Source organism: Lycium barbarum, chromosome 1 (assembly GCF_019175385.1).
Source record: "Lycium barbarum isolate Lr01 chromosome 1, ASM1917538v2, whole genome shotgun sequence".
Lineage (NCBI taxonomy): Eukaryota > Viridiplantae > Streptophyta > Magnoliopsida > Solanales > Solanaceae > Lycium > Lycium barbarum.
The window spans coordinates 148,336,199-148,356,810 of NC_083337.1; the positions used below are offsets into that span (position 1 = coordinate 148,336,199).

General features: G+C 38.2%; 1 protein-coding gene and 1 pseudogene across 1 annotated transcript; both read right to left on the reverse strand.

The window, feature by feature from the left end:
* Positions 1-676: 676 nt before the first annotated feature.
* On the reverse strand, positions 677-13,721 carry LOC132642798 (TNF receptor-associated factor homolog 1b-like; annotated as a pseudogene).
* Positions 13,722-13,863: 142 nt separating this feature from the next.
* LOC132642863 (tropinone reductase homolog At5g06060-like) lies at positions 13,864-19,701 on the reverse strand. Its single transcript, XM_060359889.1, has 5 exons — positions 19,535-19,701; positions 19,247-19,454; positions 17,781-17,997; positions 17,581-17,687; positions 13,864-14,186 (listed from the first exon to the last, which is right to left on the reverse strand). Exons 1-5 carry the CDS (start codon positions 19,624-19,626, stop codon positions 13,998-14,000), a joined length of 813 nt encoding a protein of 270 aa, XP_060215872.1. The 5' UTR covers positions 19,627-19,701; the 3' UTR covers positions 13,864-13,997.
* Between the last annotated feature and the right edge of the window lie 911 nt (positions 19,702-20,612).

A 20,612-nucleotide genomic window follows, 5' to 3' on the forward strand; every position in this document is an offset into this window, starting at 1 on the left:
ACAGAAAAGATCATGTATTTTTTTATTTTTGCTACGTATGGTTTTTGCGCTTATATATGTAGTAAAAAGTTGTCATTTCTTTGGTATAAAGAAATACTTTAAAGTAAATCAACTCGTGGAATATATGTAAATACTTTTAAGTAGAAAAATCTTGTTATTCCAACACAAAAATAAAGTAGATAATAATTAGATGGTCTTAATTTAAGGGATCTATTTTTCTTTTTGATGGTATATCTAATCTCCTACTACAGGAAAAAAAAATCTACTACTGACAAAGTATTTGTCGTTGAGATAAATATAAAGATAACTGTTAAGAATAAAATTAGTTGAAACTTGAAATATAATCTATTTTGTAAATCAATTAGTTAGTGAAATATTTTAAATTTTGGTTATTATTAACAAATTATTTCATAAATTTAATGAGATCTTTTGACCGCGCGCGGACAAATATACTAGTTTAACTAAAAGCCCACTATGACACATAAAAGCAATTCAATTTTTGTAACCCCTTCAAAAAACAGCGTGCACTTGAACCAACTCCCCGTGGGGCAAGTCTCACCCATTACTTTAAAAAGGACAGTAGAACCTCCTTCAATCCTCACACTTAAAATAGTAGCATTTCCAGTTTAGTGTACTATGTTCCTATCATGTTATAATATGGAAGACACTGATGACATCATAAAACTGCAACTTATAAAACTATATATTACGACGTCAGGCATGAGCAAACACCAACTTTTGAAACATCAAATAGCCAATATGAGGGGGATATAGCAAAGCTATATTTTCCAAAGCAAAATAAATATGAGGGCAGAATTACTCTCTACAAAATGGCTACAACCTCGCCTCCAAACCTAAGACCAAAGGCTCAATCCTAAAAGCAGGTTATGGCAGAGGACAGCCCAAATATTTCCGATCTAAGCTCCGCCTTAGATAGCCCGCTTTCAGAGCCCGTTTGAAGGCCTAAATACTCTATCCCATTTACACCACACGCCATGTTTGAATAATCAGGGGTGTGATACAGGTAACTAGTATCAGTATGAGCATTTCTCATTCCAAGAAAAGATGGATCGGAACCCATTAATTGCCACTGGTCATGAACTAACTGATCAATCTGCCCATTTACAAACCGTGGATTAGGCTGCGGAATCATATTCCTAACACTATCATTAAGGCCTCCAGAATAGCTATGCTGGAACTCCTCATGATAACTTCTTGTTCGCTCAAACCTACAAGAACTTGTTGAGAGACCTCAATCAGTTGCCATGCTAATATCACCCGGGTAACTGAACTGCCGATTTAGATGGTGTGACCCATTGCTAAAACTTTTCCAGCCTGAGTTTGGTCTGGAAGCCCTTCCAATTCCAGGCTCATTGTCCAGCAAGTCATTGATTATATCAAGATGTGGAAATTCATCTGCCAATACACTCTGGGACTGACAGCCAAAAGTGCTGGCTGGAAGATCAGGCGAAAGTTGATCATGGGCCCTGCTGTTTACAATCTTTAACATATCAAATTCCTGGATGTCGTTTAACATAAAAGGATGTTCTGATACTGACCTACTATAACTTGCAGAACACTCCCATTTCTGTCCATTCCACGAGGCATCCTGATTCACCATTCCGTAAGAAAAGCTAGGTCCAGCAGAAATATGTTCTATTTGTGGCGGCAACATTAGGCCAGAAGTCGGTGAAGGTGCTTGAGAGTATGAATTTGGTGAGTCAATGGCTGAACTTGGAGAATGAGGGTGAGTAAAACCGACCGGACTTCCAGAAACAGGACTGCCCATAATTGTGTTTCTATAGGACTGAGGAGCATAACTGTGTGTTACTGGTGAAGGATCGGGACCCAATCGACCAGCTGCACTAAATGGATTAGGCAGTAATTGTGTTGCCTGAACCATGGAAACAACAGGGGCAGCAGGCCTAGGTCCAGTAACTAAAGGAGCACTCAATGGCCTCGATTGGGCAGGCACTTGTCTAGAGATGGGCTTTTCAGCTGTGGCAGAAGTAGTAACTTGTTTAGATGGGAATTTCTCAGTTGTAATTGAAGCAGGCTGTGGCAAGGGCTTCTTCAAGGCTTTTAGCTCTAAGGCTTTATGAGGATCAGCTTTCAACGGCGCAGAAGTTTCAGCTGAGATAATCTCCGGAGCTGATTTATCAGTCAGCTTAGGACTATCTGAAAATGAATTTCTCAAATTTGCCTTTGACTGAACAGCAGACAATGTACTTTTTGGAGGGTTTCTAGGAGGAGACCTGACACTTGGCTTCAACATGGAAGATCTCTCTCTATCATCAATTAGCTTTCGCTCCTGCAAAACTGCTACTTTCTGCATAAAGCACGGAAACAATGTTGCATGATAATTGTAACTCAATATAAGACAACATGCACATAATCAAGCATCTACAGAGTAATCACCCCCTGCAGTAATCCATTGGAAAGGTCGGTATCTCACCATATGCATAAACAAAGAGATAAATATAATTAATAACTAACGTACGAAAGCCTATGCAATTAACCAATATTCCAGAAATACATTTTCCTAGATAAATAATACTCCCTCCGGATCAAAGAGAGTGTCCACTTAGCCTTTTTTTTCTTGGGTCAAAAAGAGCGTCACTTAGCAAATCAAGAAAGAATTAACCTTATCTTTCCAGATTTACCCTTATTAAATATTATGTGATCCAATCCCAATGCCTATTTAATTAGGGTGTGCAAATGGCTAAGTGGACACTCTCTTTGATCCGGAGGGAGTACTATCTCAGAAGAACATCCTCAAGGACAGGATAGTTTCCACAAGTTTTTTCCTTCCATTTCTTTGTTGGTAATTCTATAAAGAAACCTTAGTGGAAGGAGATTGGCATCTAAAAAATTTCACAGTAAAGTGTAAAGGAGAGGAACAGTATTAAAAAACTAGACGAAAATATCATAGCAATATGCTAGGAGAGTGACAAAAATATCAAATGAGAAGGGAGATTAGAACTAAGAGAAACACATGGTTTAGGTGCTTCAAATTGTTGAGTTCAACAACCACACATTTAGGATGATATCCACTCCAGCTGACGGGCCAAACAAGGAATGGCTACAGGGAGAAGATAAAAACCTTGTCAGTTGCTTGCTGCTGGCATGAAGAAAGTGCAGTAGCCTGACACTCAGATCCTGTTACCCCACAGCATACAGATGTATCACTTAGCTTCCCTTCATATGAAACAACATCCAATGTCTGACCAAGTGTTTCACTAGCCCAATCATCTGCGTTACAAGTTGACCTGCTTCCTTCATTCCTCCCTCTAAAAGGTTGAAGCACTGGATATTAAAACCAAGACAGATATTTTAAAAGATATTTAGATGGAAGCATAAAAGGTTACCTGTTAGGTAATTTCTGGTTTTTCTGCCTCAAAGAAGTCCCTCCGTGGGTTCTATTCAAAACTACTGAGGCACTTGAGTCGGTGGAACACGTTGATGAACTATCATCCATTTTGGAAGGACTTCTCCTTCCTGCTATCCCTTTCTGTGAAGCTGCAAGGCTAATTAACCCGCTGCAACCAGCTTCCACGGATGAATGCACTTCTGAGGTGCCAGTATCCCAGTTGACAGGACTGGCATCTCTGTCATCCGAATCAGGATGAATTACACAGTCTATAGAATCAGAATTATCAGAAATCTCTTCCCAGTACATCTGGTTTTCCAAGTACTTGTTCTGGCACCTCGGTCATGTACTCATTTCCTTCACCAACGGGACTATCTACTTCAGTTTTATCTTGCTCCATAACATCAGGTTTTTCGTCCCTCTCCTTATCCATTGCTTTCCGGATATTCCGTTTCTGTTTAGACTGAAGTACAAAGTAAGCAATTATACATGATAAATTGTACCTGTCCTCAAAGCGATGAATTCTTCACAGGATATTAAATGAAAATAAAGTGATTTTCAAAATTATTTTTGCTTGTATGTAGCATGCATTTCAGTATTTTCTGCATAAACAGTTTTTGATTGGTCAAGCTCCATAATGAAATCTCTGAAGAAAACAAAAAGCTACGCAATAAGAGGGTAATGTGAGCAATTACATTATATAGCACCAAAAGCTACAAATGATCTTGCAAAAAATTACAATTGAATTAAAAAAGATTGCACCAAAGATAACTACCCAGGGTCATACATGAAGAGCTCCTTAGTCCGGCATTTCCATAGCCACTTCAAAAAAATTCTTATCAAAGCATCTTGCTTATCCTTTTCCGAATGGGTAATGGATCATCTTTCTTATCCTCTATGACATCAAGGGCCTCGTGTGCTCCGTTGTGCAAGATATATATTTTAACAATTCTTGTCCTACTCAGTTGGACAGAGTGATTTTAATTTTAGCCCGTGCTAAAACTCAGCCATTTGTAACAGGTAATTAATGCAAATTAAAGATATAAGACATGGTTTTGTATACTAGACCTCCAGTCACAAAAACTGGCAATAAATCCACGGGAAGTTATTTCGTCCGGCCTTTTAAGTGATTTTTCTTTTGGGGGAGGGGAGGTACTCTTGCTTTTCCCTCTCTTGGGTACGTTGGTCTCGCTCTTTTGTCAATAAGTATGTCTATCACGAACCTAGTAGCATCTGAGCCTCCAGGGACCAAAATGGACCTAGTAACATCACTTTCAGATGTGGTAATTAATTGTATAAATAATAAATCTGATTCTTCATGTAATTTTTGTAATTAAACTGAATGCAAATCAATACCTGCTTTTTCTTTGACTTCTTTTCCTTCTCAGATGCTCGTTTAGCTTTCTGCTCAGTTTCAGACAACCAAGCAGCCTCCTCTTCACGGATGAGTTCCTCTTGCCTCTTTAATGCAACAGCTTCCTGATATGCAACCTCTATTTTACTGCAGAATGTAAACAATTAAGTCATTGTTAACTATCAATAGCTGTGTGCCACTAGCTAAAGGAAGCAGTAGAACTCATAACTTGTCTCTAGAAGAAACAAACAACATCACCCCTTTGAAGTTCCTGTTGTTAATGCAGAACAGCTTTTGGATTTTACTAGCTCATTAGTTCTGTCTTAGATAGTTTTTGTACGGCTGTCAGTCATTTTTTGTATGCTCAAATGCCATCTCTTGTAATTCTTGCATCGTGTTGATGCCTTTGATAATATCATTTACTTCATCAAAAAAAAAAAAAAAAAAACATGACTCACCTCCATAAAGGAGCCGAATGAAACCAAAGTTTCATGTTCGGTTTTGAATTAGAGATGTTAAAAATATTGCCGATACCCACTCTATATCTATTTATTCTAAATATTTTAATATATCGATTAAGTCAAACTTAGTTTTTTATTTTTTATTTTAAGTACATCATTGAAAATTTAATTCCAAAAATTCTTTCACATAAAAAGTTAATATACGAAGGGAAAAAAATCAAAATGAAAAGCGTCTATTTCTAGTGGATAGGACAGAGGTCTTCTAAACCTCTGGTATAGGTTCAAATCCTATTGGACGCAATTTATTTGCAGATCCATAAAGATCTGGACAATAATTTCTGCATCGACTCACAGTTGAATCACAAAGAAAAGGTAAATAACTCAAGATTTTTAGCAAGAAGAAAGGGCTTCTTGTATTTCTGAATGAATATACAATCCATAAGAATGGGTACTTATACATGAGTTTTAAGACTAAATAAGGAAAGACAATATTACACAATCAATTCCTAATCATTTACATCAATACAATATATTCCTAAAATTAAGCTATCAATCTTAATCATCAATATCAAATCAACATCTCAATCTTAATCATTAATACCAAATCAACACTCCCCCTCAAGTTGGTGCAAAGATGTCACACATGCCCAACTTGCAAACCAGTGTATGAAAAGTCTGTTTGTTGAGGCCTTTAGTAAACACATCAGCTAGTTGTTTTTCTGATGACACGTGGAATAAACTCAAGACACCACCCGTGACTTTTTCTTTGATGAAGTGTCGATCAATTTCAACGTGCTTTGTTCGGTCATGCTGGACTGGATTTCGAGCTATACTGATTGCAGCCTTGTTGTCACAATACAAGGAAAGTTTCCTTTTTTCAGACAATCTCAATTCTTCTAGTAACTTTTGTAACCACAAAAGTTCACAAACACCCTGGGCCATAGCTCTATATTCTGCCTCCGCACTTGATCTAGCAACTACACTTTGCTTCTTGCTTCTCCAAGTGACCAAGTTTCCTCCTACGAGTGTACAGTAACCGGATGTAGACCTTCTGTCATCTAAAGATCCAGCCCAATCTGCATCGGTAAAGGCTTCTATTTGAAGGTGACCATGTCTGGAGTAAAGTAGACCTTTTCCTGAAGCATACTTCAGATACTGCAAAATGTGAAAGACAGCTTGCATATGAGGATCTCGAGGATCATGCATAAACTGACTCACTAGGCTAACTGAATAGGCTATGTCTGGTCTAGTGTGAGAGAGATAAATGAGTCTTCCAACCAGCCTCTGATATCTCTCTTTATCAACTGACTTTCCAACTCCGCTATGTTTTTGTGATTGCTTTGTGATTCTGCTGGTTTGCAACCTGTCATACCTGTTTCTTTCAAGAGATCCAGAATATACTTTCTTTGAGAAATAAAGATTCCTCTTTTTGATCTAGCAACTTCAATTCCCAAGAAGTACTGCAATTTTCCTAAATCCTTGATCTCAAATTCCTGTGCCAACAACTTCTTCAATCGGGTCATCTCCTCTTTGCCATCTCCTGTCATTACTAGGTCATCAACATAAACTATGAAAAGAGTGAGTTTACCCTTTAAATGTCTTATAAAAAGGGTGTGATCCGCATTGCTTTGTTGGTAACCAAAGGAGATCACTGCTTTATAGAATCTGTCAAACCAAGCTCTAGGAGATTGCTTCAATCCGTACAAGGCTTTCTTCAGTCTGCATATCTTTCCTTGACTTTGTTCAGTACCAAAACCAGGAGGAATCTCCATGTACACCTCTTCTTCTAAGTCTCCATGAAGAAATGCATTCTTCACATCAAACTGCTGCAAGTCCCAGTCAAGATTAGCTGCACAACATAGAAGAATTCTAATAGTATTCATTTGCAACAGGAGCAAATGTCTCTTGATAATCCACTCCATAAGTCTGAGTGAATCCTTTAGCCACCAATCTTGCTTTGAACCTTTCAATGGAACCATCAGCTTTATGTTTTACAGTGAAAACCCATTTGCAACCAAGCAACATCTTGTCTGGTAGTGATGCGACAAGTTCCCAAGTCTCATTCTTTGATAAGACCTTCATTTTTTCCATCATAGCTTGCTTCCACTTAGAATCTGCAAAAGCTTCCCTCCAATTCTGGGGAATAGACACAGAAGAAATAGACAAGGCAAAGGCTCTATAGGAGGGCGATAAAGAATTATAGGAAACAAAGTTAGATAAAGGGTGTTTAGTGCAAGATCTGACTCATTTCCTGTGAGCAATAGGCAAATCTAACTCATTAGGAAGTATAGATAACTCACCAGAAGAAGAAGGTTCGGCTTCGGCAGGTTGCATAATGGCTTCTTCTGCTCTATTTCTCCTTGAGTAAGTTATCAAATCAGGCCTATCCAAACGCCCAGCAGTCTCCCCCTGAATTCTTTCTCCAATTTCACTTTCTCTTATGGTAGTAGTTTCAATAGTCTCCCCTTGAATTCTTTCTCCAATTTCACTTTCCCTTGTGGCAGTAGTTTCAACAATAGAACTAAGAAAAACCATCCCTTCTTCCTTATAATTCTCCCCCTGAAGAGGTGATGGTGTAATACTGAAATAGGCTCAGATTCCCGAAAGGTAACGTCCATACTGATAAAGAATCTCTTATAAGGAGGGTGATAACATTTGTACCCTTTCTGTGTCGGAGAATACCCAATAAAGACACATTTAAGAGCTCTAGGTTCAAGTTTCCCAGAGTTCCTAGCGTGAACAAAGCAAACACACCCAAATATCTTTGTGTTAACAGTATAGTCATTTTTACCCTTTAAAGCTTCTAAAGGACTCCGGAAATTAAGAGTTTTAAGTGGCATTCTATTGATGAGGTAGGCAGCTACTAGAATGGCATCCCCCAATAAGGCTTCGACAGATTCATGGTAAACAAAAGGAATCTTGCTACTTCTAACAAATGCCTATTTTTTCTTTCAGCAACCCCATTTTGTGCACTAGTATAAGGACAACTAGTTTGATGGATTATCCCAAAAGACTCCAAGTAAGCTCCAAAAGTTTTATCCATGTATTCTGTGCCATTGTCAGTTCGAAATATCTTTATCTTAGCCTCAAACTGAGTACAAATCATCTTATGAAATGACTTAAAACAGGAGAAAACTTCACTTTTGGCTTTTAACAGATATACCCATGTCATTCTAGTGCAACAATCGATAAAAGTAACAAACCATTGACTACCAGAAAAAGAAAGTGTTTGAGTAGGACCCCAGACATCAGAATGAATAGTCGAAAAGGGAATTGTGCTTTTATTGTCACTCAGAGGATAAGAGTTTTTAGTGTGCTTGGCATATTCACATGCATCACAAGACAAAGATTCAAACTCAGTTCTAGAAAATAAACCAGGGTATACCTTTTTTAAAGCAAAAAAAGATGGGTGTCCCAACCGTCTATGCTACTGTATTATTTCTCGGTTAACATTCTTATTTCCTACAAAAAAAGCCTGACCAAAGTCTCGAGTTCCATCGATCAAATATAAGTCATCATGCAATCTACCACTGCCAATCTTCTTCCCTGTATGAAGGTCTTCAAAAACACAATAATCAGGAAAGAATCTAACACTACAGTTTAGTTCTTTGGTGATAGCGCTAACAGATAATAGGTTAATAGGAAAATCAGGCACATGAAGAATGGATGATAAGGTAATATCAGGAGTACAAAAGATTGAACCTGTTCCAGAGACAGGGGTTAGGGAGGCATTGGCTATTCTGACATAATCCCCTTTGGGATTAGGAGAGTAATTTTGAAGGCCTTTAGAAGAGTCTGTCATGTGTCTATTCGCACCAGAATCAATAATCCAACAATTAAGCTGAGCATTAAAAGCAATACCTGACTGCACATAATTGGGGCTAACAACACTAGAAGAGTCAAGTTTGTTCAGAAGACGGCGAAGATGTTGAACTTCATCTTGAGACAAAGTCTCTCCAGAAGTAGTGTCACTCATATTATCTGGATGGGAAGGGTTAGAATAGGCCTACGACCCGAGAACTGAAAAAAAAATCCAGAAAAAAATCGCCGGAAAGTTGACTGCCACGCCGGAATCCTAATTCTGGTTATTAAAAAAATCAAAGCTGATAGGGATAGGCTCAGAATGTTCCAGCGACCCCAACAGAGAAAAATAATCCAGAAACGAACTGAACGGGAGGAGTTTTTTGTGCGGACAGCCACAAAAAGAGAGAAAAACTCGACCTCTTTGATAAAACACGGAACCCTAGTGCTGCGAGGGAGAAAACTCACCTCCAAAAGCAGCAATGGCTCTGATACCATGAAAATTTTTAGCAAGAAGAAAGGGCTTCTTGTATTTCTGAATGAATATACAATCCATAAGAACGGGTACTTATACATGAGTTCTAAGACTAAATAAGGAAAGACAATATTACACAATCAATTCCTAATCATTTACATCAATACAATATATTCCTAAAATTAAGCTATCAATCTTAATCATCAATATCAAATCAACATCTCAATCTTAATCATTAATACCAAATCAACAATAACTGATTAGAAACGTTAACCTGAAAATATGTGCGAGGACAAATATTTCAATAGTTCGCCGACCTAGTTCAGTTAAGCGCCTCTCATCACGCTGAATGGAATCTCTGTTTGTGCCCTCTCCAGAAGTGCCATCCTGAAATGAAAGAGTAATGGTAAGATAAGTAAATGACTATACCGAGGAGTGCCATCCTGCTTAAGCTCTTAAACATAAAAGTTTAATAAAAGCTCGCCAAAGTGCTTTCAAGCCATACAAGTATGGAGAACAAGAAAAATGTATATTTATGTATCTGTTCTTTTTCCTTTTATTTTTCTCTCTCTCTCTCTCTCTTTTTTTTTTTAACCTTTTTTTTCTGGTGAGAAGGGGGAAGAGAAGATTACACCAAAAACATCAAAATTCTGACTAAATTACCACAAGAAAAACAAAATTCTTTCACGTATCCTAGCCCATATACTTGGTTCTGAAATACAAAATTCCTAGACAATGGAAAACAATACAGTAGGATATCATCCATATTCAGTCATTGTTCAATCCAGTGTTGTCAAAGGGGCGCTTAAGCCCTGTAGCGAGGCGCAAAACATGTTGAGCGCTTCGCCTCGCTTTATGTGCGCTTAAGTGTCATCATCACTGCTCTACAAACCTTCATGTTTTTGGTTAGCAAAACCCAAGTGTATATATATATATATATATATATATATATTTTCACCATTTGCGCCTTCTTTCATTAAAGCCCGCACTTTAATTGCGCTTTCCACTTACCGCCCCAAATGACCTTAAAGCTTCTTTGCGCTTTTCGCTTTTGATAATACTGGTTAAATCAGAATTATCATATTTGTTATACAACCAGTTGGTAGTATTTATATACGACTAGCCAAAAAGCTCATTTTTCTGACATCCAGTAGCCCATCAAAGGAATCAGTTTAATATGCATCCAAACAGGATGAGCAATCAGACAAAATGATCATATACAACTAAGATACTGAAGCATACTAACATCGTTACATGTAAACAAGATGGTATATGTACTTCAAAACTATAGAAATTAAAGATCATTCCTAATCTAAGAAAAGCTATAAAAAGAAATCTGAATCAAACATGAAACATGATGAATAGATCAGTCAACTAGCAATGAAGAAAACCAAGGAATTCAGAAGTCTAAATATGACCTTCATTGATTAGGCTTTACATGCCAAAAGGAACCAAAAAGTAAGTGACTCAGTTAACACTATAATTGTTAGACATTTTTTTATAAGGGCTATAATTGTTGGGACATATTTCCAAAGTTTCATGAATGCAATGATGTAACTCACCTTTGTATGGTTCTGAGGACCTTTCTCATCCTTTGGAGGCAATGGCTCCAAAACAGCCCTCTCAAGCAAAAGCAAGACATCATCCACCAAGACAAACATGTCTTTCTCCATGGAAACAATACGAATCGTTTGTTCCTCTGCATCTAAATATTTCGCTTTACCTGTCTGTCCCTTAGTCTGGCCTACCAGAGCTTTAAGCCCAGTGTACAACGAGTCCATCACAAGAGTAGATGTAACCTCTTTTTCTGTGAAGAAGTTCTTGACCACCATTTTCAAAATCCGATCTGATTTCTCCCTGGACATGTGGCGTCTAGAATTTTGGTCTATTCCTAGCCAAAAAACACTGAAACTGAAATTCCATGATAAATAAGCAGTCAGTAAGTTTTTCGTGGAGAGTAAATTATTACACAATTCAGAACATAAATGACATTAGGCAGTGCCTAACAGAAGACAAGGGGAACAAAAACCTTATTCAACATATATCTAAATGTGAGTATGAGTCAGTAGCCACCAGTAACATGCTAAATACCACAGAGAAAAAACATAGAAATAGAAGCCAGAGGACTATCACACCAATACTCCCCAAAACATGGCAAAAAGTTAAGAAAATTCACATCCTACCTCGATCACCTAGCTTTATCCCCTAATAATTTTCCAAGCTTTGCTCGTCGCTCTTCCACAAAACGGCGGCAAATTTGCTCAACGTTCGTTAAATACACCCTAACCAGCTCTCTCCGATATTGACAATCGAGGCAATGGAAGGGACACTCTACTCTCTCCCTACAAATAACAAACATAGGTCAAAATGGTTAGCATCACAAAGATCTCCGTAGAATCTGATAATCACTGTTTGGGAACCATAAAAGCATGGGTGGGGCAGCTTATGAGCTCAAGACTAAATACGTAAGAAGAGAGCAATTTTTTAATATGAAATGGAATTTTATGCTCAGAGAAAAGAATAAAGAGAACAGGACTGGACATCCACAAGCTGATAAGAAAAGTTAAACTGGAAATTAAAATAAATAGAGGCCTTCCAAACTAAAGATATTATCTCCTTGGTCTGCATTGGTCTAAGTTACTATATGGTTCATACTTAACACTAGGCAGTAAGGGTACTTCTAAAAAGTCATCTTGTCCAAGTTGAAACCGATGTTTAAGATGACACTCATTAGATATACATCAAAAAAGGCGCTAGAGGCTAAACAATGTAAAACTCCTATCATGAATAGATCCCCCATTTATTCATTTAATGGGAAAACAAAACTATATAGAGGAAAGAGTCGCGATAGACCTGATAACCTGAATTTGAGCTTTGATTATGAGGGTATCAGCATCAATAAATCCATCCACAACTTTGGAAAGCTCCATAAATTTTTTCCACCCCCAATCATGTTCTTTCTTCCAGAAGCGATACAATGTATCTGCAGAAATTTGTAACAGCATATTAATGTGATAGGAGGGAACCAAGAAGTACATCACACAAGCAATGTCTAAAAACTCACCTGAATACTTGGACTTCTTTGGATCTTTGTTAACCACAGCTATAGTAAATTGAGCAAAATGACTCCAGCCTGTTCTTACCAAAACAGAAGGGGCAACCATCAGCTTTAGCCAAAGCAGTAAGGCTTGCCTTAGGTGAATCCCACATTGGTTTAGGCGAATCCCACATCGGTTGGGGAGGAGAACGAAGAGTGCTTTATAAGTGCTTGGATACCTCTCCCTTGTAGACGCGTTTTAAAACCGTGAGGGGCGAAGGCCCCAAAGCGGACAATTTCTACAAGCGGTGGCCTGGGCTGTTACAGTTGGTATCAGAGCCGGTGCCGGCCGGTGGTGGGGCAAACCTCAGCGAGGACGCTGTCCAAGGGGAGGTGAGTGTAAGGCTTGCCTTAGGCGAATCCCACATCGGTTTATGCGAATCCCACATCGATTGGGGAGAAGAACGAAGAGTGCTTTATAAGTGCTTGGATACCTCTCTCTTGTAGACGCGTTTTAAAATCGTGAGGGGCGAAGGCCCCAAAGCGGACAATTTCTACAAGCGGTGGCCTGGGCTGTTACAGGTTAATTACAACTCTTACTTAGATCAGATACTATCATCACAATATTCTAAGAAGCCTAATAACACTACATAAAATGATAGACGATGAGGTGATTAAATGTGAAGTCAAAATAAACCAGCTGTATCTTCTTCTTTTTTATTTATGACAGGTTATCCGGATCAGTTTGCGCGCACCTCAACTATTCCACATGCTAACCAGGTAACTCTGCCCACCAAGACTTAGGCAGATGGGAACACATCAACACAGCTGCATCTTAGACCATACTAGGAGTCGTTCTATTCCAGATTTCATTCAATGAGATCTACGCCAATCTTGTTCTGGGTGAAAGTTTTAACACTTTCACATTGGGGGTTGATGAAAATAGGAGCTATCAACATTGTTATGACTCATATGCAAATAACAGGGACTACTGCCAAACCGGAATAACTCGATCACAAGTTGCTAGCATCACCTTTCCTTTGAATTGAAAGTTCTTTAGAGAAGAACCCACACGTCGAATGAGTTCAAAAATCTTCCGCTATTCTTTACAAACATGTGCAAATAATCAAAAGTTTCCCGCCCCACAGTTTAAACAAAATACAAAAATGGACTTTGAAAGAACTAATTGCAAGGAACGTGCAGGCTGAAAAACAACTTAAAATGATACGCAACATAATCAACTACAGAAAATGTTGTTCCCAGAGAACCAAAGAAAAAGATAGAAAACTCGATTTTATACTCTGTAAATAAGGCAAGTGGGGTAAATTAATGAGGGATGCCATCTTATGATCCGATAAACAAGGATTAAGGAAGATATTAAAAGAGCTTTATTCATGATGGTCTCAACTTGATCACTAAGAAACAAAGAAGATGAGTGTCTACACATAAAAGATATTCAAGGCACAAGCTCGGCTACCATCTCTAGACGAGAACAAAGATCAGAAGCTTGTCATTTCGAACCCATTGACAGTGAATCCTCCATCAACCGCTATAACTTGCCCGGTAATGTAAGATGCCCCAGGTAGACAAAGATAAGCTACCAGGGATGAAACTTCTTGAGATTCTCCAGGACGTCTAAGGGGAGTTCTAGATATTACTCCATCCAAAAATGTTTTATTTCCAAGCAACTGCAAAAGAAAACCATAAAATTCAGTAAAAATTGGAAAACATGTGGTTAAGTGAAAAGATAATATAAATATAAAATAGAGGAAGGGCTAGATTCAATGACATTAACTCCAGATAACAATTCTCCTAAGAGGAATCATCAACATACTTTGGCAATACATATCACAAAAAGCAACCCTAGTCTCCAATAAAATGCAGAAATTGCTATACAGAAAAAGCAATAACAATTTTTTCTTGTCACATTCAGGGAACTTTTTAAATTCTTTTTACCTTTAGAGAAAGCAAAAAGATATTAATCAGACTTACCCATTTCCAAAGTCATTAGCCATCTAGAAATATATTACTACAGTTATGCTTAATAATATAAGAGCAAGAAATTAAATTAAATTCATAGTTAACAATATGCATCAATTGCTCCCAGGCACAGGAAACGAGGGAAGCCCTAAAATATCCTCTCCCGACATTCTCTCTCCTCTAATCTTCTCGTCGGAGATCACAACTGCTTCTCCGACATGACCTCCGATTACTGTCTTCCACAAAAATCTACACAATTCCCTTTTCTCAGACCAAAATTTCAGACTATCAACAGAACCCTAGTTTCACATCCTTTCCTCTTCAAATCTTCTTCCGACCAGTTCTCCTTGGGAACCATGCCAGAAAATCACTCCTTTAATTTCTTCTTCTAGTAACTAAGATCACTACTTCTAGCAAATGGAGAATATCATTTATTTTGCTGTTGGGTTCAAGTCCTATGATATTGCTAAGTCTTCTAACACTGCTGATTCACGGTACGATTGGACTGAGAGAAGCAAGAATTTCATCAGAAGAGTCTCGTTCAACAGGAATACCATGGAATGGATTTTCCAGACACTTCGCGAAGCATCTAAGACCCGAGGAAACTTTGTGAGAAGATGGAAGAAGAAAGACAATTTTCCGAGACTTTTTGCTCCACAAATTATAACAGCAATGGCAGATATATCAGTATTATAAGCATCAGAGGAAAGAAAAAAGCAGTGCTTATTACACCAGAGGTGGCTTTTAATGCAGGTTGGACCTTTTTAGCTGACAAGGTTGGTAGATTTTTAAGCAGTCAGAGACGCAGAATCACTGTTGTAGAACCAAGATTGGCATCGAAGGATCTTCCATATACAGATGCTCTCAGAAACATTAAATGGTCTAATCAAGTAGTTATTGATGGCAAGCCATTAATGAAAGGAAAACCCATCCATATTAAAGAGGCCCCAAACTCCCAGAATGAAGTTCTCAATAAATGTCTAGTTGGTACTTTCCTTATGAACTCATCGGAGATTCCCACACTTTTAGCGGTTAGGTGTTGGACCAGCTCTCTGTGGAAGCAAGCCCATGGATTGAACATATACGAGATGGGAGATGGAAAATTTCTCTTTGAATTTTCTTTTAGAATCACTGCCGAACAGATCATGGAGGGGGAATGGTGTTGGAAGAAATTACTGGTCAACTTTCAGTGGTGGACACCATTGCCAGGAGTTGTTGACCACGATGAGTTGCCCAACTCAGTCGAGGCCAAACTAGTTGGTTTACCACTTCAATTTTGGTCTCAAAATGTCTTCAAGGCCATCAGAGACTACTGCGGGAGTTGGATTGAGATGGAAGAAGAGATACAACTTCGTAATCATTTGAAATGGGCTAAAATCAAAATTAGAGAAAAGGGGAAAGAGATTCCCAGAGAAGTAACCTTGGAGCAAGGGGCCATCCTCTTCACCATCCAAATTTGGGTTGAAAAGAAATTAAATTCAATTCAATTCAATTACAGAAGAAAAGAGTACGACTTCACAGGAAAAATAATTGAATAATAGACTAAGGAACTAGAAAAGCACAATAATTGTTCGCCATGTGCTATTCCTTTTCCAAGTGAACACTGGAAATCATGACGTTTTCTATAGATATATGAATCCAAGTGCTTTAGCAGTTGCCACCTGTTATTTACTCAACATCCAATATATTCCTTAAATGAATATGCTGAAGATCCAATAAATAACACCAAAGGAGTGTGGTGGGATGGGTGAGATTCCTCCACCGTTAACCAAAGGTGTCGGATTCGAGCCTTAGAAACGGAGAAACCCTTGGTAGGGAACTCTTCCTCCCTTTAATAGGCTTACATGGTGTAAATCCAGATTAAACGGGCCATTGTAGATGTAAATAACATAATTAGATAGTTCATGATGAATTTACTTAGTTCTCATAAAGCTCACGACAAAAAGCTATTTTACCATTTGCCATACACCATGTAAGTTTTTTTTTTTTTAATGACATGGGAACCCGCAGCCGCTACCCTTCGGGTGCACACTGGGTAAACCCAGCTCCTGTGCAATAGCTCGCAAACCACACAGGAGAGATAACCCGCACTAGGCAAGCCCCGTGCGACGAGCTCGACCCAGAAGGCAAATCCCCTCATGTCGTATGCAGGGGGTTTCGAACCTGAGACCTCCATTATGAAAGCCCCATGCTCAACCAATTGAGCCACCCTTGCGGATGTGTGTATAAGGTATTTTTAAAAACATACAAGACCCATTTTACAATACATATACTTGTTGCAATCTGTACATTAGAGGATGCCACAGCATGTATTTGTGTAATGGTTGTTTTTGAATTTGATGTGTGCCACATTGTGCAACAAGCTAAGTTGCTCGGACTCGATGCGGGTGTCCGATACAGGTGCGGATCTAGAGGTCGAATCCTTCATGATCTAAATTTTAAGATTCGGGGATAAGAATCCAGGTGTGGATACGGGTGCGAGGATTCGGCTAAAAATAATTGAAATATCTAAAAATAGAATTATAAAACCTAAATTATGAGATATATGTGAAAAATTTGAGGAGAAAATATTAATCCAGAGGAGAATCCCGAAAGGAGATAAAAGGAAAAAGAGTGACATAGAAATTTCAATATACAAGGTATTCCATTTTCTTCACGTCCACCTTAGCTTATATTTTGATTATAGAAATCATTGGATCTGTCTGGAATTTCTCCGTCGATTTTGGTCAAAGTACCCAAAAATAGTTGACCAGATCGGGTACGGATCCCACACCCATGTCGTGTCGACACGTGTGCGGCACCGAAAGTGAAGAGTCCGAGTAACATACCCGAATGCCGAGCAAGAGGCAAAAGAATAATTCACTATGTGCTCATTATGTGGCATGCTGCATACTTAGTCTGTTTGTTGTGAACTTTAAAACTCTTAAAACGACACTTAGAGATCCTGTAATGCAGTCTGAACTACATCATCGATCAGGCCTCAGTAAAATCAAAGAAATTTTTTTCCTCAGGTAACCTTTCAATATCTATATCTCCAATCTGCAATTACTTGTGCAAAGAGAATCATAAACTCAAATGCATAAGCAAGATCAAGAATATTACATGTTCTACCAAAGGCGTCCTTATGTACCAAGGGGCAACACCATTAACACGAATGCTATCTTTTGCCCATTCACAAGCCAAATTCCGCGTGAGCTGATTCATTGCCCCTGAAGTTAGTAAAAAAGAAAAAGAAAAAATCTCAGCACTCAATCTTCGGTTGTTCAAGGAGTCAAAAGAGTGATAGAGTGAGTACAGCTAACCTTTTGTTGCTCCATAGATAGAACCAGATGACAGGTGCACCAGACCGGCAACAGAAGATATAAAGACAACAGAACCATTGCCAGATGCTTTCAAAAGAGGGTGAGCAAGTTGGCACAAATGGTATGCAGATTCTAAGTTTGTAGCAAACAGACGCGCATATTCTTCAGCAGTATAATCGGTGGTGGGCTTCCTTATGTTAGTCCCCACATTGTTTATCTAATGCCAGAAGATAAAGCAATAATGTGGTTCAAAAAATTGACACTGTTTGAAACGGGGACATCTCCAAACAGAAAGCATACATGTCCAAGAGCAGATTGAGAATGCAACAGTTTCTTTAGAACTTCTTTTTGGAACTAATAACTAATAAAAATCCTTAAGATGCTTTAAAGGATTACATTGGAATTTAAAGTTTGGAAACACATGTAACACCATCATTCTAGTTGGTATGTTTTCCAATTTTCCATGTTTGGTTGGTCAAAATGTTTAAACAAGTTCTTCAAAAATGAGGAAAATGACATCCCCAATAAAAATCAGAAAAACAAGTTTCATAAGTGACATTCCAAGTTCATTGTCTCCTCCTCACCCACCTAACGCTCCCAACCCTGCCCCCTTGACCATCCCACCCCACCACCCTCGAATCCCCACCCCATACCACCCCCAGTGTTTTCTAGATTACATATAAATGCTCTTGGAAATATTTTTTTTTTTGTTTACTTACCAAACACTAGAAAATAAGTAAAAAAATCCACTTGTTTTCCAAGAAAACATTTTCCATCATACCATACACAACAATAGTCTGAGAAAGAACTTATGAATCAAGAGAATATAAATGTCTGTATAAGCTCTTTCTATCTATATTTTTTTTTTTTAATAACCGTGGTGTCCAGGCCAGCCTCCCTACCTTTCAAGGTGGGGGTAAGGTCTGCGTACACTCTAGCCTCCCCAGACCCCACATTGTGGGATTCCGCTAGATATGTTGTTGGTGGTGGTGGTGTCCAAGCCAGCTTGCGCGCACCTCGACTAAGTCCACGGGATACCTGCCACCTCCCCACGAGCAAGAGGTACCAGGTAGCTCTGTCCAGCAACAATAGAACCAGATGGGAACTCACCTAGTGTTTTTGTCAATGCTGGGAATTGAACTTGAACCCACTTCACTGACCACTAGGCGACACCCTTGTTTACATCTATATTTCCTATTCTTCACCATTAAATAAGTATTAACCCTGTTGAAATTGGCTAAATTGGTTCCAATTGAAGCCACATAAAATAAGATATAACTCATAACTCGAACAAACAATATTCAGTTTTAAAGCACCACAATACTTGTTAACTTTATATGTAATTAATTATTTTGTCAAAAGCAATTAATTATTTGTCAAGCAATTATTTTGTCTCTATATACTTGCTGGGATATAGAGACCATTTGTCAAACAATTCATTAACAAGGGAAAGTTATAGAACTCACAAGAATGTTCAGCTTTCCATCAAAAGCGGAGGAGACATTTTCCAAGAGCTGAATTCTCTGTTCCCTTGAAGATGCATCGCAAACAGAACCCTTCACTTGAAGGCCTTTAGCGTTCCACTCTTGCAATCGTCCGTTGAGTTCTGCTTCATTCCGTGAGCAAGTGTATACTGTCGCACCCAGTTCCGCTAATTCCTCCACAACCGCATGCCTAAAATGAATTGAATTGAAACCCACAAACATATACTGAAAACTATTCAATAAATACTACGGTATTGAAGTTCGTTTTACCCAATTCCACGTGTACCGCCGGTAACGAGAGCGGTAAATCCTGAAAGGGACCATCTGGAACTGCTGCTCCTATTGCCTCCAACCGTCGCCATTGAAATACTAGTAATTTCTCCGAGATTTTAACTTTAAATGAGCCAAGAACGAGGGGACTACCGGTAATGGTAACGTATATATAATATAAAGCTAGGCATATATACCCACCATATCTACTTTTTTTTTTTTCTCATTTTTTTGGCTAATGACAAAATTAAAGAGGATAATTGAGTTTGGAACTATTTTAAAAGTCACTCATTTAAGCCTTTATATTTAAGGTCAGCATATGTTTATTACATAATAAAGGTCTAAACTACCGTTTTCCTCCTAATTAATCAAGTTATTAACATCCATTTGCTTTCTTTTGTTTTCCCTGATAAAGTCACTATAACAATTTTCTATTCTTAATTAATAGAGCATGAGAATTCTTCTCTTATTTAAGATGGAATGAAGATGGTTGCATCAATCTACCACTTTCAATGCGGTCATCAAACTAAATTCTTGCATATGATAAGACTATAAGAGTGCTATTTTATTCTTGTGTTCTTCCAATGATTTAAGAGAGTGATATTATTTATTTTTCTCTTGTTTGTAAAATTAAAATAATGTGATTTTACTGTTATCTTTTTGAGTCACTTTAAGCTCAATATTTTAACAACGGGAAGATATAATCAATTTTAGTTTTTCTTCAATTTAGATCACTCAACACTATTAGCAGTTTTCTAATAATTTTTAGTGTTTGAAGGAGAGGATGTCAACTGCATAAATCTAAAGGAGTATGCAACTTTGAGAGAAGATCCATCTCATAGTTGTGTAGATGATGTATACACCCTCTTCAAAAACTGGGGAGGCGGAGGGGGGGGAGGGGGGGGGGGGGGGGGGGGGAGAGCACATGATGCATGGAAAGAAATGTTATCGACACAGTAAGTTCTTTATATTGTTATTGTCAGGGAGAGCACTTTTGGTTGTGCAATTTTACGAGCATTGATTTGTACATCTCTTGGACCAGGACCAGAACAGTATGTCATAGTATTTCATAGCATAC